At 41.1% G+C, this 26,011-nt stretch overlaps 1 protein-coding gene across 1 annotated transcript in view; it reads right to left on the reverse strand.

Annotated features, from left to right (window-relative positions):
- Positions 1–23,199, reverse strand: part of fat1a (FAT atypical cadherin 1a) — a 245,429-nt gene extending 222,230 nt beyond the window's left edge. Inside the window, 2 exon segments of the mRNA XM_034187623.1 lie at positions 13,718–17,007; positions 23,045–23,199. Coding sequence (XP_034043514.1) covers positions 13,718–16,979 — 3,262 coding nt within the window. The 5' untranslated portion in view covers positions 16,980–17,007; positions 23,045–23,199.
- Between the last annotated feature and the right edge of the window lie 2,812 nt (positions 23,200–26,011).

Below are 26,011 nucleotides of genomic sequence, written 5' to 3' on the forward strand. Positions count from 1 at the left end.
CAACCCGGTCCTCAAGTACCACCAAACCTACACATTTTCCATCTCTCCTGGCTCTGCCACAAATTGATTCACTCATTCAAGTGTGCTGAGCCAATAAAGTACGAGCAGACGTGATCTTCTGAGTAAGGATGGAAACCATGAACCAGTGTTGCAGACCGAATGGTCCGCCCCTAAAAATTGGCCCCCCCTGCCTCATTTCGAACCTCAGCAGCTCGTCAGAGACAGACTCTCTTCACCCAAAGCGATCAAATGGATTACAGTGGTCCCTCTCTATAACGCGGTTCACCTTTCGCGGCCTCGCAGTTTCGCAGATTTTTTTTAGTCTAATTTTACATGCTTTGCTTTGGTTTTTTTACAGCGCATTGTGTTCTGCGTCCTCATCAAGCAGGCCGGTCGCGGCACCGTGAAGGGAGAGTACGCGCATTGTGTTCTGCGTGTCTGTTTATAAGAATCTTCTCACCCAGAAGAAAAAAAGAGTGCCAACAACTACCCATAACTGTGTTCTTCACTCGGAAAAAGACACCTGCACCGAGGTGTCACTCAGTGGAAAAAGGCGCGACAGCAGAGTGGTGCCACGACGAAGAGGTGCAATCAGAGGAATTGTGAAATACTGGTCAGTCACTATTAATAATTTCTTATGTGTCCAACCTTGTAGGTTGATCGTTAAAATTAAATTTGTTAGTTCTAAAAGCCATCATAATTATTTATAGGAAAACATTCTATTTTTATTTCTCAAACAAATGTTTGGGCCTGAAAATAGGTTGGTCTTATTTTTCTACTAAGGTTTGAACTTTGAGAAAAGTAAGAAAATGTTAATGCCTGTTTGAGAAAAGTGTATAATGTGTGTAGTGAGGGGTTTTACAGCCTTAAAACATCTATAATAATTGTAAAACATAACGCTGTCTACTTCACGGATTTCGCCTATTGCGGGCTATTTTTAGAACGTAACTCCCACGATAAACGAGGGACCACTGTAATGGGATTATTAACCATCAGATGACAAGGTAAAACCTCTTAAATCATCCCAAAGTCAGATTTAAGCAAAAACAAGGTGATACTCTGTAACGTTTTGTAATGACCGACGTGCAGTGAATGCATCAGCTAGCAGCTCATGTAGCTGCAGCGCTTGTCTTTTGGCTCCTGGCATTTTCCTGTATTCCCTGTGCCACTTTTTCATTTATTTTCTAATTTTAAACCATTCTAAAACATTCTGGTTAGATTCACAACATGCAGCTGCTGCACAGACTATATAGCTGGGTGTGCACACATGGTTATATTTTCGTTTTAGAGGCATAATATTCTAAGTGCATATGGAAGTCTAGCAAACCACACCCTTCATCTAGTGAAATCACAGGAGGGGCATTACCACCTTAGCTGTATTTAGTTGTCTACTGACCTCAGATGAAATCCATAATAACAGGGCCCAACCCAGGACAATCCTATCATTGCACCTCCTGATAATCACTTAATATATGCTTCTGGGATTAAGCAGAAGATCAGACTAGGCTGCTTGTGTCTGTCGCTTAAGCAGGATTTCAAGTTTGACTGAAACATTTACTGACCTGCACACAGAACTGCTCTTTATCAAAACCTCCACCTTCTACTGTAGTCCAAGTGAAACACTGTAAATTCAATTTTCTGTCAAAGTCTAACTGATCAGAACATTTGTCGCAAAGTGTAATCATGCCTGGAGGTGTAAGAAGGTGGGTAACAATTCTAAGATAGACTGTTCAAGCTTCAAATTGTAATATAACAAACTGCTTTTTTTTTTTTTTACAAATATGTTATGCACACAGCACCAAAAGCAGCTCTCACACCTGGCCGAGCTCGTCGCCGACTTCTCCCAGATGACTCGTGTACTGCTTCAGGCCAAGCACACACTAAACACAGAAAGAGTACCAATTTTGCTTGGAGTACAACCTCAATTCCAATGAAGTTGGGATGTTGTGTAAAATGTAAATAAAAACAGAATACAATGACTTGCAAATCCTCTTCAACCTATATTCAATTGAATACACCACAAAGACAAGATATTTAATGTTCAAACTAATAACTTTATTGTTTTTGTGCAAATATTTGCTAATTTTGAAATGGATACCTGCAACACGTTTCAAAAAAGCTGGGACGGTGGTATGTTTACCACTGTGTTACATCACCTTTCCTTCTAACAACACTCAATAAGCGTTTTGGAACTGAGGACACTAATTGTTGAAGCTTTGTAGGTGGAATTCTTTCCCATTCTTGCTTGATGTACATCTTCAGTTGTTCAACAGTCCGGGGTCTCAGATGTCGCATTTTGCGCTTCATAATGCGCCACACATTTTCAATGGGTGACAGGTCTGGACTGCAGGCAGGTCAGTCTAGTACCTGCACTCTTTTACTACGAAGCCACGCTGTTGTAACACATGCAGAATGTGGCTTGGCATTGTCTTGCTGAAATAAGCAGGGACATCCCTGAAAAAGACGTTGCTTGGATGGCAGCATGTGTTGCTCCAAAACCTGCATGTACCTTTCAGCATTGATGGTGCAATCACAGACGTGTAAGCTGCCCATGCCATGGGCACTAACACACCCCCATACCATCACAGATGCTGGCTTTTGAACTTTGCACTGGTAATCTGGATTGTCTTTTTCCTCTTTTGTCCGGAGGACACGACATCCATGATTTCCAAAAACAATTTGAAACATGGACTCATCAGACCACAGCACTTTTCCACTTTGCGTCTGTGCATTTCAAATGAGCTCGGGCCCAGAGAAGGCAGCAGCATTTCTGGATGTTGTTGATGTATGGCTTTCACTTTGCATGGTAGAGTTTTAAGTTGCACTTGTAGATGTAGCAACGAACTGTGCTAACTGACAATGGTTTTCTGAAGTGTTCCTGAGCCCACGCGGTAAAATCCTTTACGCAATGATGGCGGTTTTTAATGCAGTGCCACCTGAGGGATCGAAGGTCACGGGCATTCAATGTTGATTTTCGGCCTTGCCACTTACGTGTAGAAGTTCTCCCGATTCTCTGAATCTTCTGATTATATTATAGACTGTAGATGATGGAATCTCTAAATTATTTGCAACTGAACATTGAGAAACATTGTTCTTAAACTGCTGGACTATTTTTTCATGCATTTGTTGACAAAGTGGTTATCCTCACCCCATCTTTGCTTGTGACTGGCTGAGCCTTTTGGGGATGCTCCTTTTTTACCCAATCAAGACACGCACCTGTTTCCAATTAACCTGTTCACCTGTGGAATGTTCCAAACAGGTGTTCTTTGAGCATTCATCATCTTTCCCAGCCTTTTGTTGCCCCTATCCCAGCTTTTTTGAAATGTGTTGCAGGCATCCATTTCAAAATGGATAACTGTTTGTTATCCATTTCAAAATGGATGCCTGTTTGTTATGTCTTTTTCTTTTGATAACGTTATGGAATGTGTCTCAGTGGAAATTAAATGTGAAAAATCAAAAAACAATCATAAGTTGTATTTACAGAGCTCCTGGATCAAACACAAATATTTCTGTGGATAAATTGACATATGTATAACACCTATAAAAATAATAAGCTTTTGTTTATCTGTGGAGACTTCAATATGGATTTCCTCCATCCTCATTGTCAATCACACATAGATGAATTTATTAATTCTGTATTTAGTATGGGACTGTATCCAGTAATTACTCATCCAACAAGGATAACTAGGAATTCATCAACACTTATTGACAATATATTGACAAACATTACTATGGGAAACATAATGGGTGGACTTCTCATTAGTGATATCAGTGACCATCTGCCTGTTTTTGTTGTTTTCAATTCATTAGTTGATAAAATTGACCATATTAATATTACAAACTTCACAAGGAAAATAACAAAGGAAACTATGGAAAAGCTTAAGATGGATTTAAGACAGCAAAATTGGAGTGACATTTACATTGAGGATGTTGATCAATCTTACGAATTATTCATTTCTATTATTTCCAATTTATATGATAGACATTGCCCTTGTGTGTTAAAAAATGGAAAAAAGCTAAGCAAAGATAAACCCTGGATCACTAAGGGACTTCAGAATGCATGTAAAAAGAAACATTTTTTGTATAAGCAGTTTTTAAAATCTAGAACAATTGAAGCTGAGATAAGATATAAGTCATATAAAAACAAACTAACATACATTATGCGATCATGTAAAAGACAGTATTATAGTGATTTATTGGAAAAAAATAAAACAAATACAAAGGGTACTTGGAGGTTCTTAAATGAAATCATAAATAAGAAAAAAGATGTCAAAGAATATTCTGCCTATTTTTATACAAATACTGACACAATTGTTAAAGAAAACAAAGCTATTGCAGATCATTGTAATGGTTATTTTGTTAATGTGGGTAAAAACTTAGCAAATTCAATTGTTCCTTCCAAAACATGCTCCTTGAATCACAGCAAAACAATAGAAACAGTTCGTGATTCAATGTTTATTAGAGGAACGGATGAAAAAGAAATTATTGATATAGTTCACAAACTTAAAGGGAAAAAATCAACTGATAGTGACCGTTTTGATATGTTTCTGGTTAAAAATATTATTGATTGCATTGTTAAGCCTTTAACATATATCTGTAATTTGTCATTAAGGACTGGGAAATTTCTTTTCAAAATGAAAATAGCTAACGTGATCCCATTGTTCAAATCTGGTGACAAAAGGTATTTGAAATTAGGTTAAATGATTTTTTAACTAAACATCATATCCTTAGTGAGCAGCAATATCGTTTTAGAAAGAACTGCACTACTTCGCTGGCTGTGATGGATTTCGTTGAACAAATTACCAACACGATTGAAAATAAGCAACATACTCTAGGGTTTTTTTTTATTTACAGAAAGCATTTGATACTATAGATCACAACTTGCTATTGGACAAATTACAGAAGTATGGTATCAGGGGATTGGCACGACTGGATAGCGAGCTACTTAGACAGTAGGTATCAGTCTGTCCACTTTGGTGGGACAAATTCTGAGTTTTGAAGATTATTTGTGGGGTGCCCCAGGGTTCAGTCCTTGGGCCACTGTTGTTCCTTTTGTATATTAATGATATATGTTTGGTTTCTAAGTAAGTAAGTTGTATTTTATTTGCGGACGATACGACTGTGTTTTGTAGTGGGGATCATTTGGGACAGCTCCTGGACAAGATGGAGAACAAATTACATACATTTAAAAAATGGTTTGATTTAAATAAATTATCGCTCCATTTTGTTAAAACTAAGTGTATCATATTTGGGAATAAGTCCAGGAATTTAAGCAAAAAACTATTACTACATGATATTGAAATTGTAACAGATACAAAATTTCTTGGTGTTCATATTGATGGTAGATTAAGCTGGAAAACACATATTAACTATGTTAAAACTAAAATGTCAAAAGCCATTGCAATTCTGCACAAAGCCCAGGACTTCCTCACCCAACATGCATCGACCACTTTATATCATGCATTACTTGTTCCATATATGACATATTGTGTCGAGGTTTGGGGAAATACATACAGAACTAATACTAAACCAGTTTTTCTTTTGCAAAAGAAAGCTATAAAAATTATCAGTAATAAACCATATCAAGAGCCAACAAATTCGTTATTTGCTTGTCTGCAAATTTTAAAATTCTGGGACCTGGTTGATTATACTACAATACAGAGGAACATTATTATTTGAGAAATTGAAGATCCGTACTACTGTTAAAAGTCATTGTGTTTCCGTCAGGGGTGTTAATATTTGGAATAATTGTCCTGATATTATTTGAGAAATTGAAGATCCATACTACTGTTAAAAGTCATTGTGTTTCCGTCAGGGGTGTTAATATTTGGAATAATTGTCCTGATAATATTAAAATACTTGGTACACTGGTTGGTTTTAAAAGGCTTTACAAAAAGAATATATTTACCCGTTATAGGTTGAAGGATTAGGTTTACCATTTTGTCACTGTTTACTCTTACTTGTTTGGTTGTGTTTCGAAATTTTGTGATTAAGTTAAATTGTTTATGCACCTTTTTTTTCTTTTTCTTGTCTCTCTTTTCTTGTACAGCTATTATGACCATATGTGTAGGTGTGTATGTGTATGTGTATGTATATATATATATATATATATATATATATATATATATATATATATATGTGTGTGTGTGTATGTGTATATGTATATATACATTCTTTATTTTTAATGGTCTAAGGGGAGGGTGCTTAAAAGCTTTGCTTCTGCCTTCACCCTTTCAGCCACAAGGGTTTTTCGTACATTCTTTTATGTTTTGTTATTGCCTTTGTTGTTGCTCAGCTGTGTGCCGGATCAATAAATAAATTCAAATTCAATTCAAAAATAAATTCAAAATGAGCAAATATTTGCCCAAAAACAAAACGTCTATCAGTTTGAACATTAAATATCTTGTCTTTGTGGTGTATTCAATTGAATATAGGTTGAAGAGGATCTGCAAATCATTGTATTCTGTTTTTAATTACATTTCACACAACGTCCCAACTTCACTGGAATTGGAGTTATAATTGTGCCAGGCCAAAGTAACTGGGAGACCAAGCGAGCTCCACAAAAAATAATAATAATAACAAATACTTCTGACTTTTGCAGAGTGGTGTGCCTGATTTGGAGGACTCGGCATCGAGCATGGCAAGGCAAGAGTTATTTGCGGAAAATCATCCAAGGTGCGTTGAATTACACACAGACCTGTTATGTAGACAGGTCGGTCACTAACTGCAAAGCGAAGTCTGACTGCTGCCTTCAGCTGAGAAAACTCTTATTGTTCAGCATGTTCAGGAAGTGTCTCATGCTACAGACAGAAAATATATTCTAGTGTTTTGCCACCATGCCGGCAGGTGTGAGTGGATCCGATTCGACTTGATATACGTTTTATGAAGTTCACTGGTGTCTATACTGATCACATACTGTTTGCCTGTATATATTTCCTGAAATGATTTCATGTGGCAGCCTCCTGTTTTCTGCATTAGCAGGAGAACTACTGATGTAACAGATGATCAACAATCAGATCAGAACACTTGACTTGTCTCCTGTTTTTATTTCACCACAAATTTGCTGCTGAGCTTTTTTGGCAATTCAGTTGGAAAATTGTCAGAAACCTTATTCTTCAACCTTACACTACAACCAAAAACCCAACTTTAAACAATAAACACAAAGTATTTGTAGACTAATAAATTATATTTCCAGCTAAAATCTGTAGATATTAATCTCTGACTTTGTTAGTCAGGAGGAATCAACATATCATGTGCTATATTTCAGTTCCTCATTCACATATTAAATACGATACAGCAGTGGTTGTCAACTCAGTCCTGAAGTATTACCTAACCTGTTAGCCTGTTAGTATTTGATGGGTTAGTGTGTCTGTTAGTATTTGGTGTGCTGCACTTCTGAATGAGCTACTCAGCTTGTGACAGAGCAGAAAAAGATGGAAAATGTGGAGGTTAGTTGGTATTGGGAAGCACTGCTGTAGAGTAATGATTTCCAAAGTGTGGGTCATGAAGATACTGCAGGTGAGCCATGAGAAGTCAATTTTGTGATAAAGTTTGAAATTCCATAAAATAATAATAATAATGATGACAACAGCAACAATAGGCAACACTATTGCCTCACAGAAAGTCCCAGGTTTCCTTCTGTGTGGAGTTTGTACACTCAACAAAAATATAAACGCAACACTTTTGGTTTTGCTCCCATTTTGTATGAGATGAACTCAAAGATCTAAAACTTTTTCCACATATACAATATCACCATTTCTCTCAAGTATTGTTCACAAACCAGTCTAAATCTGTGATAGTGAGCACTTCTTCTTTGCTGAGATAATCCATCCCACCTCACAGGTGTGCCATATCAAGATGCTGATTAGACACCATGATTAGTGCACAGGTGTGCCTTAGACTGCCCACAATAAAAGGCCACTCTGAAAGGTGCAGTTTTATCACACAGCACAATGCCACAGATGTCGCAAGATTTGAGGGAGCGTGCATTTGGCATGCTGACAGCAGGAATGTCAACCAGAGCTGTTGCTTGTGTATTGAATGTTCATTTCTCTACCATAAGCCGTCTCCAAAGGTGTTTCAGATAATTTGGCAGTACATCCAACCAGCCTCACAACCGCAGACCACATGTAACCACACCAGCCCAGGACCTCCACATCCAGCATGTTCACCTCCAAGATCGTCTGAGACCAGCCACTCGGACAGCTGCTGAAACAATTGGTTTGCATAACCAAAGAATTTCTGCACAAAGTGTCAGAAACCGTCTCAGGGAAGCTCATCTGCATGCTCGTCGTCCTCATCGGGGTCTCGACCTGACTCCAGTTCGTCGTCGTAACCGACTTGAGTGGGCAAATGCTCACATTCGCTGGCGTTTGGCACGTTGGAGAGGTGTTCTCTTCACGGATGAATCCCGGTTCACACTGTTCAGGACAGATGGCAGACAGTGTGTGTGGCGTCGTGTGGGTGAGCGGTTTTCTGATGTCAATGTTGTGGATCGAGTGGCCCATGGTGGCGGTGGTGTTATGGTATGGGCAGGAGTCTGTTATGGATGAAGAACACAGGTGCATTTTATTGATGGCATTTTGAATGCACAGAGATACCGTGATGAGATCCTGAGTCCCATTGTTGTGCCAACATCCAAGAACATCACCTCATGTTGCAGCAGGATAATGCACGGCCCCATGTTGCAAGGATCTGTACACAATTCTTGGAAGCTGAAAATGTCCCAGTTCTTGCATGGCCGGCATACTCACCGGACATGTCACCCATTGAGCATGTTTGGGATGCTCTGGACCGGCGTATATGACAGCGTGTACCAGTTCCTGCCAGTATCCAGCAACTTCGCACAGCCATTGAAGAGGAGTGGACCAACATTCCACAGGCCACAATTGACAACCTGATCAACTCTATGCAAAGGAGATGTGTTGCACTGCATGAGGCAAATGGTGGTCACACCAGATACTGACTGGTATCCCCCCCCCCCAATAAAACAAAACTGCACCTTTCAGAGTGGCCTTTTATTGTGGGCAGTCTAAGGCACACCTGTGCACTAATCATGGTGTCTAATCAGCATCTTGATATGGCACACCTGTGAGGTGGGATGGATTATCTCAGCAAAGGAGAAGTGCTCACTATCACAGATTTAGACTGGTTTGTGAACAATATTTGAGGGAAATGGTGATATTGTGTATGTGGAAAAAGTTTTAGATCTTTGAGTTCATCTCATACAAAATGGGAGCAAAACCAAAAGTGTTGCGTTTATATTTTTGTTGAGTGTACATGGGATACATATTATGTTATTCTTTATTCACCCAACTTAGTTTAATATTAATAAATATACATATGGAAATACATCATCTTAGTCTCACGTCGACCAAAGCAGGGTTCTCAGCAGGATTTTTTTCTCAGCGTAATAGGATGGTAAAATCACCTTAAAAAGCCAGGGGTTCGGGGGGTGCTTAGCTCCCCCCGGAAGCTTTTGCATTATGGACTTATAAAGGAACTTCTTTGTTAGTCTAAATAAATATACCAAAATCTGATGTCCAGACAGAAGAAGAGAACATCTCTGTGTTTAAAAATGTGAGGAAAGTGTTTCCAAAAATGCCACCAATTTGAAGTTGAAGCTTCAGAAGAGACCTTCATCTGGTGAAATGTGCTGAAAGTCCAGCTCAGCTGTAGTCTCTGCAAACTCACACCTGCAGCTACACTTCTAAATAAAACAAAGGCTCTTTAAACAGTAACTATTCTATTATTTCAAAAAATATTTTTCTTATTTTAACATTAAATGAAGGAATCAATCATCATGGTTTCAATTTACAGACACACATCAAAGATTTCTAAAGAAGCTTCTTTTCTTTACCATTTTAATTACAAGTTATTTAAAAAAAACACATAGGGATTTTCTTGAATAAACTGCTGTGTATAAATTAGCAGTTCTGATGTTCCAGACACACGTCTACACTGTTCTGTGTTTTGGCCTGATGCCTTGTTTCTTTTGGCTTTAAAGTAAGACTGTAACAAAGATTTTTTTAAAAACTATGGCTTTACTTCACATAATTTGGCGCTCAAAATGCAGGCAATAGTGTTTCAGAGCATTATAAATGTAAAAATCTAGTGGGGGAAGCTGGCCCTGCTCTCCCCTATCCTGCAGCACTCGGCATGCGGCTCGCTGCGAGGAGAACTTTGGCGGCTGTATGAGAACATCCCCCCAAGAACTTTTCCCATACGCACAATGATCCAAACCAGAGAACCTTTGTGCGCTATCCCATGGAAAATGCACATCATGAAGAACGGGAAAAAAACTGCGGTGTGAAACGGTGGATGATTTTCTTTTCTTGCCCGCAATAACAAACTATAGTCCGGTAGCGACTTTAATCAGCAGAAAAGTGAGTCACAACTGACATCTTTAATGGGTTTAACTGAGGTTGATGGAAAAAAAAGAGATAATTTCTATAAGCTTATTTTGGACCTGCTGCGGGTCCACAATCAGTAATGATCATCATTTCTAATCATCAGAAATGATCAGAAATGATCATTTTCCCTTTACACACCCTTGAAAACAGCGCAACGGCCCAACTGCAGCGTAATTTTTTCATGCAGCAGCATAATGGGCCGTTACACTATTATAATGGTGGTGACAACCATATAAAATTTTGATTAAAGGTCTGGGTGGCAGAAGACATTTTCTTTCATGTTTTTGTTTGTTTATTTTTTTGTTTTTCTGCCTTTCCATAGTTGCTTCAGGTTGTCACAATGGATCTCGAAAAGTTGCACACGAGGACCTGACATAACTTGTACCCTGGATGTCCTTCCTGATACAACTCCAGCTTCAACACTGCACCTGTGTGATGGATCCTGCTGAGAGAGATGCACCACATGCCCAAAATGTCAGCATAGCAGATGAAACTTCACAGTGGAAGTGATACTCCTCATCTGGGTTTCCCTATGTAAACATTCGATTGGCACAAAGTCACAATACATTACTGCTCTGTGGTCACATCATTTCAGTATTGATGCAAACGTTCCCTCATCCCCACTATTTAAAATGATGATGAAACAGATTCATAGGGCAAATTACTGAAGTGGAAGCACAGTGTGAGTAGGGCATCACGAAGCAGCACATCATTTAAAAAAGCATAATGTATTTGTTCAACATCCTGTCATCTGTTTTGCTCTGAATTCTGAGCACAGAAAGTGACACAGAGAAAAAACCTCACTCTGAGTTTGAGTTCACGACTATAAAAGCTCCCTCACTTGTTTCTGCTTCAATTAATTTCTTAATTTCATTACCTTTAATTAGCTCCTGAGTCAGTCATTCTTAAAAAATGTTCCACATTAGGTAGCTTTCAGGTGCCTTGACACTTGCACGGACTTTTGGCTCCCCACTCTTGCACACAATGCCACCCGCTGTGTTCCCAGCTGGATGCCGCGCTTTGTGCACTGGACACTGCATATATGAAATAAGTATTTCGCAGAGGTTTAATCATTTTCTCTCAGAGTTTGGCTGTTAAAAACATCTCTAATCGCTTGTGGAATCACATAGCACCATTTCAACTGGAGTTTTTCTTGTCTCTTTATTTCCTACACTTCAGAAGATGGAGAACGCATTTGGAACTGTCTATTATTTGTAATGTTTATATTACAATAGCTTGGTAAAACAGTTGCATGTTCACTCCTTCTTATGAGTAGCTGTAAAATTATGTTTATGATAGATTTAACATGCTGTTATAATCATTAAGATGAGCTGAGCTGTGATGCAGTGCGCTGACACAATCACTGGCACTCACCGTTTTTGAATTGTATGTGTAATGTTCACGTGAAGTTCACATAATTAATGTGTGACAGAGATTTTGAACATTTCAAAATTTTCTTTGTGCACCTGCACAAAGCCGCGCACAGTTTCTAAGGGTTTGCGACGAGTTTACGTTCCTGCATGGCAGGGTGTGTGTAAGTGTGCAGATTAAAGTCATGCAAGTGTAAAGGCGCCTTTCCTCCTCTGACCTGCAGTTGTTGGGTGTGTGCATGTGTGTGTGTGTGTGTGCGTGTGTGTGTGTGTGGGGGGGGGGTAGGTGTTAAGTTAATAACTGCCATTAAGCTCACTCACTGATACATGTTGAATGATAGCAAGTTTTCTTTTTTTCAGTATAATGTTTAAGTGTAAATCTTCACAGTTTTGTAACCACAGGATGCTCAAATTGTGCTAAAGCTGTACTATGGCACTGCTATATGGCCCATGCAGTATTTCCATAAACAAAAGAAAACATTAGAAACTGCTTTAACAACATTTTGACATTAAGTGAAATTGAGGTCTCATTTTTTTCCTCAAAACTAAACTGTATAAGTATACCTAAAGGAAAGAAAAAGTAAAATGTTAAAAAGCTCCAAGCAACTACTGTAGAATGTCCATACAAGGCTGCAAGATAGCTGGTCCATCTGTTCCTATTATAAATTCTTCTAAAGAAAAATAGGACCTTTCGCACCACAGAAATAACTTTAGAAATTATTTTAGGACAAGGTGCAAACTTTTGAGGCGCTCAGCCAAGATTGTTTTTGGAAAAAGGAATACATTTAGCTTGTAAAATATTGTTCTGGAAACCTTTACTACTTGGTGGTGTTCACAAAACTGAGCAATCACTGTCTGCTCAGATGCAATCTTTCTCCCAACCAGGCAGACATCCACAACTGGCCCCAAAACAATAAAAGCAGAACTACAACATTATAATATTTCTGTGGAAAACTGAGCCGGAAGTACAAGCCATCATGTGGACAAAATGTCCCCTACAAATGAAAACGTCTTTCACAGGGATCTCCCGGGCCCTCGTCACATCACATACGGCGATGTAGCAAGCCGAGTCTGCCTGGGAATCACCATGGTGGCAAATATAAAAAAATATAAAAAATTTACAAATTCTGGCAGTGCTACTGTCAAAAACTGAGATTGTTATACTTTTTGGTGAACATTCCTTTTGAGGTTTATGCTGCGCTCCACCTCCTTGATGTGCGCAGCAACTTGGGCAGCAGCCTTCTGCATAGCGTACATGACATATTCTTGAGAAAAGGAGAAAATTATTATTCATTGTAAAAGTTGGGTGTATTTGACTTAAACGAGTTAATTCACATTTGTTTTGTTAAGTTAGTTTTGTGGTGTCCAGGTGTTGCATCGACGGGAAAAGAAACCGGCCATCAACACAGACACACAAACACACACAGGCTCTGATCACGGCTGATCGGATGTGTGTAAAGTGTTCACAGCGGCAAACCACAGAGAGAACCCTGCTTTCAGTATTCAGTGTTTCATGGGCTTGAAATAACATAAAGCAGTGATAAGTGAAAAATTCACAAACTACACAGAATGAAAAGGGCAATCATATAATCTGTCACAAAACAGAAGCAGTGTAGATGTCACTTTAAGTTTACATGAAAATGCCATCATAATCAGAGAACTCGGTGACAACCACATCGTTCTTGATCCTGATAGCTCCTGGTAATGTAAACCACAATGACGTGATAGAATGTAGGCACTAAAGAGCCTTCTACCTGGAATTAAGAAGGGTATGCATGTCCTACAAAGTAAAACAGGGTTGTTAAATCCCAACCAGCAGGGGGTGAGGAAAGCTAAATAACAGCACCTGTTTCACCATCATTACCAATGAACGACTGATACGGCCTCCTCAAATCTACACTATAGAACAACATTCAATAGAAAGAATAAACTCACCAGTTTCCTCATCGATGGTAAATATCCCCAGACCAGATCCATCTCGTATGGAATACCGAATCTCTCCATCTCTTCCTCTGTCCTCATCTTCAGCCGTCACTTTCATCACAGAAGTCCCAACAAATGCATCCTCTTTTATAAATCCCTTTTCCACAAACCACCGGAACAAAGGTCTGTGAAGATTCTCATTCACATCCACTACGTCCACCTCAATGAAACAGGTTGATGACAGGGAAATGGGTTTTCCTTTGTCTTTGGCTTTTGCTGTGAGATTGTAAACCTGCTTGGTCTCGTAATCTAGGCTCTGCACAATCCGTACAGCACCGCTGAGTTTGTCTACTTCAAAATTCCCATCGCCATTGTCCATAAAACTGTAGCGAACCTGACTGGAGGGTCCAATATCAGGGTCATGAGCCTCCAGCCACATAATGACAGTACCAACAGGAAGATCTTCCCTCACCTTCACACAGTAATTAGGGGGCACAAATTTTGGCGGATTATCATTGGCGTCTTCCAAGGAGATTTTTAGTGGCACTGTGGACACCAACTGAGGATCCTGCCCTGCCTGGTCACGTGCCGCAATCTTCAAGATATAAACAGGATGGAGCTCACGATCCAACTGCTTTGTCACAGTCACCACACCAGTGTCCTCGTTGATTGAAAAATGATCTGTGCCTGCCAGAATTGAATACTTGACAGCGCCATTATCTCCTTGATCCTTGTCTGTTGAATCCACCTGGATAATTTCCGTTCCAACTGGAGTATTCTCATTTATTTCTACTGAATATGAATCTTGCAAAAATTGAGGGCTATTATCATTGGCATCCAAGATCTTAACATCCAAGAGCCGCGATGAGGATTTCTGTGGTATGCCAAGATCATACACTGTAACATTAAGTGTGTAATGGTCTGTCGTTTCCCTGTCGAGAGGAGAATAAACTGACAGCCAGCCAGTTTCCATTTCTAAAATGAAGTGACTCTCTGTGTCTCCTCCTGAAATGACATATACTAGTTTCCCATTAAAGCCACTATCTGAGTCACTGGCGCTTAATTGGACAATCCGGGCCCCGACAGGCAGGTCCTCTTTTACGTCTACAACACTTGGGAAAGAGTCTGCAAACTGAGGACTGTAGCGGTTGACTGAGTGAATGTCCATGAAGTTGTCATCTGGCTCAGTTTGCGTGTGGATTTTGCTGCCCTGAAGGAGCTTTTCCGCCAACATGGTAGCAACACCAGTTTCAATGCATTTCAACTGCACTGGCTTGCGTGCTGTGATGACAGTTACATTCATAACCATTGGCTGAGTCTCGTGCTCGCCGTCTGTGGCGGTTATTTGTAAACTATGAAAGGACACTTTAGCTGCCTCTCCTTCGCTGAGTGTGTGCTTGAGCGAAAGCACCCCTGAGTTTGGGTTCAGTTCAAAAAGGTCGAGCTCATTCCCAGCTTTAATGTTATACCGTACCAGCTGCAGTTCATCTGCATCTATGGCCGACACAGTTGTTATCTGTTCTCCGGCACCGTGATCTCTCGGCACAGTGACTTCACAATCTATATTTTCAAACAGGGGCTTATTGTCATTCAGATTATTTAACGTTATGGTGACTGATGCCTCCACCTCTCTCCGGAAAGGGGATCCCCAATCTGACGCCCGAACTCTGAGGCTGTAAATCCTCGGCATGAGCTCGTAATCTAAAACCTCTGAGGTACTGATGACACCAGAGAAGTAGTCAATGACAAATGGCTGTGGGTTCAAATTGGTAACAGAGTAGGTCACATAACCGTTCTCACCTCTATCTAAATCAGTTGCTTTAACGGTTACCACACTAGTTCCTACAGGAACATTTTCATCAACACTGGCTTTGTAAGAAGTCTGCTGGAACTCAGGTGCATTGTTATTCACATCAATGACATCAATGATTACTTTAGTTGCTGCCCTTTTGTCAGTTGTAGTAACATCTAGCTCAAATTTTGAGGCAACATCAGCATTGATCTGACCTGCAGTTGTGATTAAGCCAGTGTCTGGATTGATAGCAAATTTGTTCTTGTCAGATTTGTGTCGAAAAGCATATTTTAGTTGTGGGTGCTTTGGCCCGGCTGTTATCATAGTGACAGGTGTGTGAAGAGGAGCAAATTCACTGAGATTGACTCTGTAAATGGACTTTTCAAATACAGGAGGACCCACTTTAAATTGGGCAGAAGTGACATGTACCAATTTAGCAGCTGAAAACTGAGGGGGGCTTCCTTTGTCTTTTGCTTGTAACGTCAGGTTGTAACCGAAAAGCTGGCTATCCCAGTCTACATCTTTGACAGCTTTTATTTTATACTCCTTGCTGCCAGGGCTTGTTCTCACAGCTTTGAACTGCTGAAGGGGGTCACCGGCCACGATGCTCAATGAAGCAATCTCTCCATTTGGTCCCTGGTCATTATCCTCCACTGTCACAATAGCGTAGGTCGGGTCATGATCCAAATCCGAGGGAGCCAAGCTTACTGCCGTGATTACAGGTGCGTGTTCATTGGCTTGCTCCACCCTCACTGTAAGTTTGGCCATGCTACTGAAGCCACTGCTTCCATACAGCTTCATCCCTCTGTCCACCGCAAGGATCTCCAACTCATACAGCTTTGTCTCAGCATAGTCTAGCTTCCCTGTCAAGGTCACCACCCCGCTTGTCGGATGCACTGCAAAGATGTCCGTCCACTCTCGGAAGCTATAATAGTATTCTCCGTTAGTACCAATATCTGCATCAGTTGCCGTGACTTTGGCCACACTTGTGCGTATGGCTGTGTTCTCTGGGAGAGAGACGCTGTAGGATGTCGGTGAGAAAAGAGGCCGTAAATCATTGGTGTCCAGAACCTGCACCTTAACCCGAGTGCGACACTCCAAATTTGTGCCTCTTTCAACTGCTTTAACAGTCAGCATATAGTGGTCTTTAACCTCCCGGTTCAGAATGGCAGTGCTGCCTCCTTTGGTCCTTATTCGTAAAAAACTAAAATCACCCAGCAGGTATTCCTCCGCTTTGAACAAGTTCTCATTGTCTCCAGTGACAATTTTGTACCGTACCTCCCAGGCTGGGTCTGTAATGTAGATTCCCATCTTGGTGTGACTCTCTAAGTAACTCTTAGCAGCAGAGTTCTCATATATGGTGGTGTTGTAAACAGAGTGAGTGAACTGAATGGAAGGGGACCTCACAATCCTCTGGTTTTCTGTGTGGCCGCAGACAAGCTGCAGGAGGAGCAGGAGGAGCGAAACCAAGTGCTTCCCCATTATCGTACCGTGATCTTCACAGAACCACCTGGAAGCAAATACAATGATATTGGTTAGCATTAGTACAAAATAAATCAACAGACTGAATAAATGGAATACTATGTAATTGCATCAAATAAAAGAAAAAAGCAAACAGCATCATTATTTCCCATTAACCTTCTTTGGTTGGATAATTTAGAATTCTAAGCATAATGCCACAAACTTATTCTTCTTTTCAGGCTCTACTTCTTCAACACCTTTAAATGTCACGACAAAGAAAGAGTTATGCTGAATGGCTAAAGAGATTCCATGTGAAATAGATCTAAGCCTTCACAACATTCCTTTCTGTATAGTACCAGTCGCCAACTATGTGCACTTTTAAGCTTCATTGATTCATTTGCTTCATCAGCACAGAAAATGTCATGAGTGAAAAAAATGGCAATATCAGGAAATGTCAGTTTAAATTCCTTCTTTATCAACCCAAGAGAAACATTAATGCAAACTGTGCCTATAGTAAGGCTGCACAATTGATTCATATACTGAACTGCAATTTAAGAATTGTGTGATATCAGGCCATAGTAATTGGTCTGTGCACAACAAATGAGCTTCAACACAAATGCCATTTTCTCTAAATCAGCACACAAGCTTGTGTCGAGCAATCCAACCCCAGGTTAAACCTATCCATAACCACTGCGGCTTCCTGTTCAGCAGGTATATAAAATCCCTGGATGTGGATTTGTGCACAGGGTGCAGAGGAGCACTGCAGCAGCAGTTAGGAGAGGTCACACACTCTACTTCCACTGCCGACATGAGGTGGAATTTAATTAATCAAACAAAGCAAATTCTTGCAGACTATTTTTGTTTAGTCCACACAACAGATGTCTGTGCAAGTCTTGTCAAAGCAGTCTGACCAGACGGATGAAGCTGACCGGAAGGCAGCGGCTCATCTCAAAAGTGACATATTGTAAAGTGGTTCTCTCATGATGACATTATTTATGACCATTTTAATATAACACTAACATAACACTGTAAGACAAACTTTAATTGAACAATGTACAATCCCGTAAAGTAATTCACATTTATGGCCAAAGCATCCAGACTTGGTTCATAATACAGTGTTCTTTTTGTGTATGTAAATGAACCAAAGACAGAGTTCTTGTTATCCACTTAATTCAATTTTGAATCAGTTCGCCTCATTGTACAACATATGGGCTTTAAACTTGTGAACTAGCTATGGGAATGCATGCACATTCCCTGTGACACATTTCATCTAACTTTTAAGGCTGGACGTCAGTCCTTTAACACAGCAGTTCTGTGGTGTAATGGTTAACAAGTTTAAGTCTTGACAGAATCCAGACTTGTAGTTTTGCGGTTTTAGTTAATAAGGAACATAGATTTAAAACTTTGCCTACAGGTGGCAAATGCAGCATTTTATTCTGAAATACCAAGTTATTAAACTCCAGGTAAATTTGTTTTAGTTTTTACAAGATAGACTCAAAAACTGTGACCGCAGCAATAGAATGAAATGTGCAGGAAAAGGGATTCTGTGACTGTCAAAACTGTGGCCGCAGCAATAGAATGAAATGTGCAGGAAAAGGGATTCTGTGACTGTCAAAAGCTATGATGCCAAATGCAGACGTCACAATTACTGTTTAAGTAAGGGTTTGGGCTAACTTTTCTAGAGTGCCTTTATTAGAGAGAGTGACATGACAAGTCGAAAAAAATCTGTCACGTGACTCACGTGCCATCTTGGGTTCAAAGTAGCGTTCACTGTTAATGTGTCTGCATGTAAATCCAGATAATTTTTAGTTATTCGCTGAAAATGACGGGTTGTTGTGCATTTGGATGCACAAATAGACACAGCAAGGGCTTCAAGATGTAAAGATTCCCTTTCAGATCTGAACAGAAGAAAAATTTGGGAAAATAAAGTCAGCTGTGTGGGATGGAAGCCGACAGCATCATCAAAGCTTTGAGAGGTAAATTTATTGTTCAGTCCCATGTACAGTAAAACTCACCTAAACCGGCATCGTATAAACCAGATATTCACAGTCACTAGACAAAAAAAGTCCCAAAGTTTTTGTGTTGTTTTCCATGTAATAAACACCATATATAGGGTGGGCCAATAAAATGTTACCACTTGTCGTCTCTCATCATATCTTAATAGTTTTTACAGTGCACACACAGATTACCGGTACATTTTGATAATGGATTAAATACATTTGGCAAAAAAAATGAATAAATTTCAGAGGAAATTTTGACCCGGTCATTAATGAGGCGCACATCCAGATTCAGGATTTCCGTAGATGTTCGGCACCTCCTGACTGTAACTAATCTGTTACATACATATGGCTCATATTGGATAAAATGTCCCGTCCGATCGCAATGTATTCCCATTAAAAACCCCGAGCAGTCTGGACATGCAGAGGTACAAATTAAAGTTCAGCACTGACACTCACAGATTTGAGGAAAGTGGGATCAGAGTCATTTCTGTGATTAAAAGTACAAACGTTTATTTTTTTAAAACTGTGTTCAGACTGAGACCTGAAGCCTGACGTGCACCTGTTAAATCAGACACAAAAGGCTGTGATTTGACACTTTTCTGCTTTTAATCCTTTGTCTCCTATCATATTATATAGCACGCACGCTGATAAATGGATCCAAAAAGTCTGCACATTTACAGCACAAAGTCGGTAAAAGAGGAAAATGTACAGATTACCTTTGATTTGGAGGTGATGATTGTAGAAAGAAAAGCTTGTTGAGGGTCAAATTAGTCCATAATAAAGCATAATCCAGAGAGGGAAAACTTTAAAATTGTCACGCACGTCATTGCATGACACCAAGTTACAGAGCAGCAGCTGCATAAATCAGGCTTTAAATTCATTAAATAAATCATCATAAATTGTAAATTTATGTAAATTTGATATCTTAACTATTTTTATATTTATTTTGATAGTACCTGTACCTGGATGTGTTGCTGTATGTGGTTAAATTATTTAAAAAAATGTTGAAAACATTAAAGGTTCATTCTGTAGTTCAGCACAGTTGAACCCAAAATGGCGCCATGTTCTGAGTTGACACCACTCTCCAATAAAGGCACTCTAAACTTTGCACCCCACAAAATGTCTCAAAGAAAAATAACTGGTGATGTATGTGACACTATTCATATGATGTGGGAACTTTTTGATGTGCAAACCTGCATGCCCCCTGCAACCCGTAAGAACCTGTAAGAGTGTGTCATTTCTGCTCTGCATGTGTTTGAACTGCAACAAAACAATGAAGAAAATGAAGGAGTTCAATGTTTACATCATACATCAAAAACGTAGCTGTATTTCATGCCTGACTTCCTTTACGATACTGTATGTAGCACTGCCCCCTAGTGGAAAACTATAAAAGTGAGCCAACATGCTACCATCTGCTGGCATGGTGTTGAAATGCAGCAGTGCAAATGTAAAAACGAGGCTTTAGCATCCAAAAACTGTATGATTCCCTGCATTGGTAGCAGCAGAGGGCTGACCAACAAAAATGTAGACAAGTGGGTGAGCTAGTCCATCCTAGCGAGCTTGTACAAGTTAAAAACTCAAAAAGCAATAAATGATATCATCTTGTATGTCTCCATCTTAAAAATGGTATATAATGAGAATAAACTGGTGATACTGTAAAGGTGAAATGCATGGCTGCCACCTGCTGTGCCTGCGTCCACATAAACTAACAAGCAAGCCATCCAACCCGATCTCATGCCAAGTTTGTGATGGCATCACGAAAACTGATTTAATCTATTAGCTTGGGATACAATAATGTAACACATTTCGTGACACTATCACAAATTTATTTTGTGATAGTATCACGAAATTTGCAGTGACGGCATCATGAAAGAAAAAAAAAACAAGCGGTTGGACTGAGCCATCATGGTGTGAAACATGATTCTGACTATGACACCAAATATGAGACAAAACATACAATCAAATGGTAGAACAAAAACTAAAATGAATTAATTAAATTAAACATGAATGATAACAACACTTTTCACTGATACTGAAATTACTCACAGCAAACCCGAATCCTTTGAAACACTTGTTTGTAACACTTTGGGGGGCTGCATGAAAAGGAACATTACATGCTGTGCTGCCACCTGCTGAACAGTGGCTTCTGCTGGTTGGTTCAGGTATGTGCATCCATATCAAATTAATATTTAATATTGAGAGGCTACAGTCACTGTGAACACACATTGCTTATTATTCACAGCCATCCATTTAAGTCCGTTATCCAAAAAAATCTTAAAACCAGGCAATTTTGGCTTGGTACTAAATTCTTAAATAATGATATGCTCCTTTTCATTATTTTGTACTAATGTTAATTTAATCATTTGGGGGTTGGACTAAATTTTAATTTTAAATAAATTTTCACCTCTGCTAAACTCAAGTTTTTTTTTTTTTTATTATCACATATTTTAGCAGTTAAGTGATTAATCTAACACTGATTACGTTTACATGCCATTAATATTCAGGTTAAGGTCAATATTCCGGTTTCTGGATCATTAGGAATAACCCATTTGCATGCTTAAGCAGACAGAGGTACTCCTGTATACATGGTCACTGGTATCATTTGGAATATCCCCATCTAAACAGTGACGCATGGACAACGTCCAGAAGCACGGAGAACGTCATGATGCAAATATGCGTCATTTCCATCAATAAAAGACATTATATTCATGTCTTTCACGATACTAATGAAGTATTCGGTTTCCTCCTCGCTCCAAAAATGTGGTGCTGTGCTGCCGTGTCTGGATTTCCCCGTACTTGTTTACCTCTGCTTCTGTGGTTTCCAGTGGGTTGCGTGCGCCACATACAAGTAGTTGCTGTACTCAAAAGACCAAGATTCCTTGTGGATAGGACATGCGCAGAACACAAAATAATGTTCCTTTCTATGGGGATATTCCGATTCCTGATATTCGGGTTAGAAAAGGAGTAACCCAGGGGTCATATTCGGGTTTTTAAAAACCGGAATATGGGCATATTCGGGTTTATGCAGGTGTTTACATGGCCGTGCGCAACCGGGTTATTGCTAATATTCGGGTTATGAAAGGGTTATTGGCTGCATGTAAACGTAGTCAGTTCTAATGTGATTTTGTTTTTTGTTTTTTAACGCAGCTCTACTAGACATGTATGGACTAGCCAGCAAACAATCTGTAAAAAACTCTGTTCCTGAAATTTCTAAAACTCATTATGCAAAGGGGGGGAATTGCCCTGAAAAATAAAACACAATAACGCCTTGAGAGTTAGTTTGTTTGGGTTCCAAAGATAAAAACAAATCACCGTTAAAACAACTGCCACAATAAGTTCAAACTGTTATACTGGCATATTCATTTGTGTGCAGCCGCTTTATGACGTCTCTGGCTTTGTGTTGAGACAAAAAGTCGTTTGCATGCCTGCACTGGAGTGTGTGTATATTAAATTGCCCATTATTTGCTTTTGGTGTGTCCAAGTGAGTAAGAGAGGTTAGTTATTAATGTTTTATGTTTGGTTAATAAGTGATATAGGCGCGCTCAAATCCACCTCAAACCTCAACTATTTCCTACAGGTACAAAAGAGCCATCTGCATGTGGACGAACCGTCGGAGGAGAAAAGCTTTAAAACCAACTTTGACTCATATTTACAAACAAAACATTGGCTGTAAAACACGTATTTCTCTCTATTCGGTAGTTCGTTTTGCTGAAATAAAACGTTTCAAGAAAAGTAGTTTGGTGCCTTCAGGCTATTTTATTTCTCACCCCATCCCCCATCTGAAACATTCACTTAGAACCGTGAAGCCGCTCTGATATGAAACAAAAGTGCAAAAAGAAAAAGACAAAAAAAAAAAAAACTTCACTCACAGTCAACAGCAGCAAAGACGATTAACAAAAAAAATCACATTAAGTTACTTTTCATGTTAAACTTCTTCTGCGCGGAGGAGGGACATAAAAGCAAGCAGACTGATCCACAAAAGCGGAGCTAACAGAGCCGAACTTTTTTCCACGTATCGGAGATGCCGAAGCTGAAGCGCGGCAGCACACAAACCGAGCCGAAGACGTAAAACACCCGCTCACGTACCGTTTCTGGTTTTAATGTCGCAGCTTGGGAGGCTTTGCGTGGAGTTTTTGTGGGCCAAATCTCGGCATGGTAACAGGCCAGACTTCTCGTCTCCGTTACTCCATCCAGCAGTGGCAGCCAGCGGCGCGCTCTCTCTCTCTCTCGCTCTCTCTCGCTCTCTCTCTCTCTCTCTCTCGCTCTCTCTCTCTCTCTCTCTCTCGCTCTCTCTCTCTCTCTCTCTCTCTCTCTCTCTCTCTCTCCGCCCCGCACGGATCTACTTACCGGGAGCATCAAACCTTTTCCTCTTTTCAAAGAACACTTTGATTAAACTTGCCTCCTCCTTCATATCTGTTCATCTGTTATTTTCATGTATATTTGCACACAGCAACATGTGTTCAAATAAACATCACTGAAAAATAATTTAAGTATTCATTAAATCTGTTCTATTTCATTCCTCCTGACCGCCAGAGGGCGGTGCTTCAGCACCTGGATAACTACATGTGCGCAGCACAGAGGTCGAGAATATATACCAACAAAGTCACACCATTGAATGTGACCTGGGTGACGTCACTGTTGTCTTTATGTACCAGACACACTCAGCGCTCGCTTCTTTTCTACATTCTCGCATTCTTAGAGGTTGAGAACGCATTTAGCTGCGATTGCCGCTCTCGCTTGTAGCCTCGCAACCCACCTTCGGTTGGAGCTACGTGCACTGCACACGTCCTCCAGAGGCTGCGAGACACGGCTTCACCGTTTTTTGTATTCTTTGACGCCTGTCGTGAGTACACCTTCCTAAACGCCGGGTGCGCGCCTTGCCGCTGCCCTGCTGGATATTTTCCTCTGTGCACATTAGCTGTGTTGTTTCGATGAAAGCTGGCTATTTGTTTAGTTGTGTCGCTAACCCCGTTAACTACGTGGTAGTGTGTGTATCAGAACCAGTATAGTGTACTGTGTTGGGCTTGCCGTGAGTGTTTTCCACTCCTTGAAGTACTTTGCACTGCCGCCATTTGCTAAGTTTAACAGCTCCGCTAGCAGCTAGTGTTGTCGTCGTTGCTCTAAGTGACTTAGCGCTTGGGCTGTGAGGTTTTTTTCGGCTGTGTGCATCGTGTTATTACTGTGGCTGTGAGTGTTTCACGCTCCGGGCCTTGTATTAGCTTTTACACTGTGAGTGTTTCAAGCTCCGTGCCGAGTCTGCGGCTGGAGTGCTTCACGCTCTGTGCCTCGTGTCGAGTCTGCGGCTGTGAGTGCTTCACGCTCCGTGCCTCGTGTCGAGCCGACGGCTGTGAGTGCTTCACGCTCCGTGCCTCGTGTCGAGCCGACGGCTGTGAGTGCTTCACGCTCCGTGCCTCGTGTCGAGTCTGCGGCTGTGAGTGCTTCACGCTCCGTGCCTCGTGTCGAGCCGACGGCTGTGAGTGCTTCACGCTCCGTGCCTCGTGTCGAGCCGACGGCTGTGAGTGCTTCACGCTCCGTGCCTCGTGTCGAGCCGACGGCTGTGAGTGCTTCACGCTCCGTGCCTCGTGTCGAGCCGACGGCTGTGAGTGCTTCACGCTCCGTGCCTCGTGTCGAGTCTGCGGCTGTGAGTGCTTCACGCTCCGTGCCTCGTGTCAAGCCAACGGCTGTGAGTGCTTCACGCTCCGTGCCGCGTGTTACTATTTACACTGCGTGTGATTCACGCTTTGTCTTTCCATTTGTAACCATCAGGGCTTGCGTTAGCCATCTGCACACAGTCCACAATGTTGACAGGGCCTTTGTTGCATGGCTGTAGTACCTGTTTGGCTCCCTTGAGCCCAGATGATGGACATATGTTTTGCCCCTCCTGTCTTGGGATCGGACACCTGAGGGAAGCCCTGACTGGTGATGCCTGCCTTAATTGTGCCAGCATGCCACTGGCAGAGAGATCTGCTAGACTTGCGGCATTGGAAAGTGGAATATCTAGTGCGACTTTGGCCTCCAGCCCCAGGAAGGACCCAAAGCGCCGTAAACGCCCACATGCAGGAGCCCCTTCTGCTAAGAAGGTTACTCATGACCATGCTTTGGCTGAAAAGGTCGAAACGTTGACTTCTGAGTTTGCTCAGATTAAGTCCTTGCTTCTGAATCTACAGCCTAAGGATGCAGTGACAGTTTCTGCTGTCCCTAATGAGGCTGATCAGACCAATGTAGTTACTCAGCAGGAGGACGATGTCGTGTCTATTGCTGCAACTGATTCCTTGTACATGACAAGTGCTATAAACTGTGTGGAGGATGAGGATGAGAGGAGTCTTTCTCCAAGCCATTCAATAGTGGGCTCTCATACCTCCGAGGCAGAGTCCATGCCGCAAACCGAACCTGGACTATCCTTTGTCAAGCAAGCTGTTCAGTTGGCTTTATCCAGGCTTGGGGTCGACAATCCCCCTGCGGAAACCACTGCTTCAAGTGCCTTTTTCAAAGTCACTCAGAAGCCTGAGTTCAACGTTCCAGTTTCACAACCATATATTGAGGAGCTCCACCGATGTTGGGCGGACCCCAAATCATTGACCCATCTATTACAGGACTGCAGAGCCCTTAGCTCTATGTGTGATTCAGCGCAGTATGGTCTGAACCATATGCCCGCCGTTGACAGCATTATTGCGAACCTCGTTGTGGCTCCAGCTGATGCTGCTCGGCCGGATGCCCGCTGCCCACGCCCTCAGTGTAGGGTCACTGATGACCTCCTCACCAAAAGCTATGACATAGCTGCTCGCATCGGTCGCCTAGGCAACTCACTGTCCCATTTAGCCCTTGCCCTCTCAAAGTCTTTGAGGGAGGCAGAGGTTGATGATGCTACGCAAAGTCTTAGTGATGCCTCACTCCAAACCTTTGCTTATATGCCCAGAGAGCATGGCAGACTGATGTCAACCCTTACCATCACTAGACGTCAGGTGTGGCTACCGCAGTCGCCCCTTTCCGAATCCTACAGAGGCACACTCCGTTCGCTGCCGGTTCTTCCAGGCCAAGTATTTGGACCTGCGG

The sequence above is a fragment of the Thalassophryne amazonica genome, chromosome 15 (assembly GCF_902500255.1).
Source record: "Thalassophryne amazonica chromosome 15, fThaAma1.1, whole genome shotgun sequence".
NCBI classification, from domain to species: Eukaryota; Metazoa; Chordata; class Actinopteri; order Batrachoidiformes; family Batrachoididae; genus Thalassophryne; species Thalassophryne amazonica.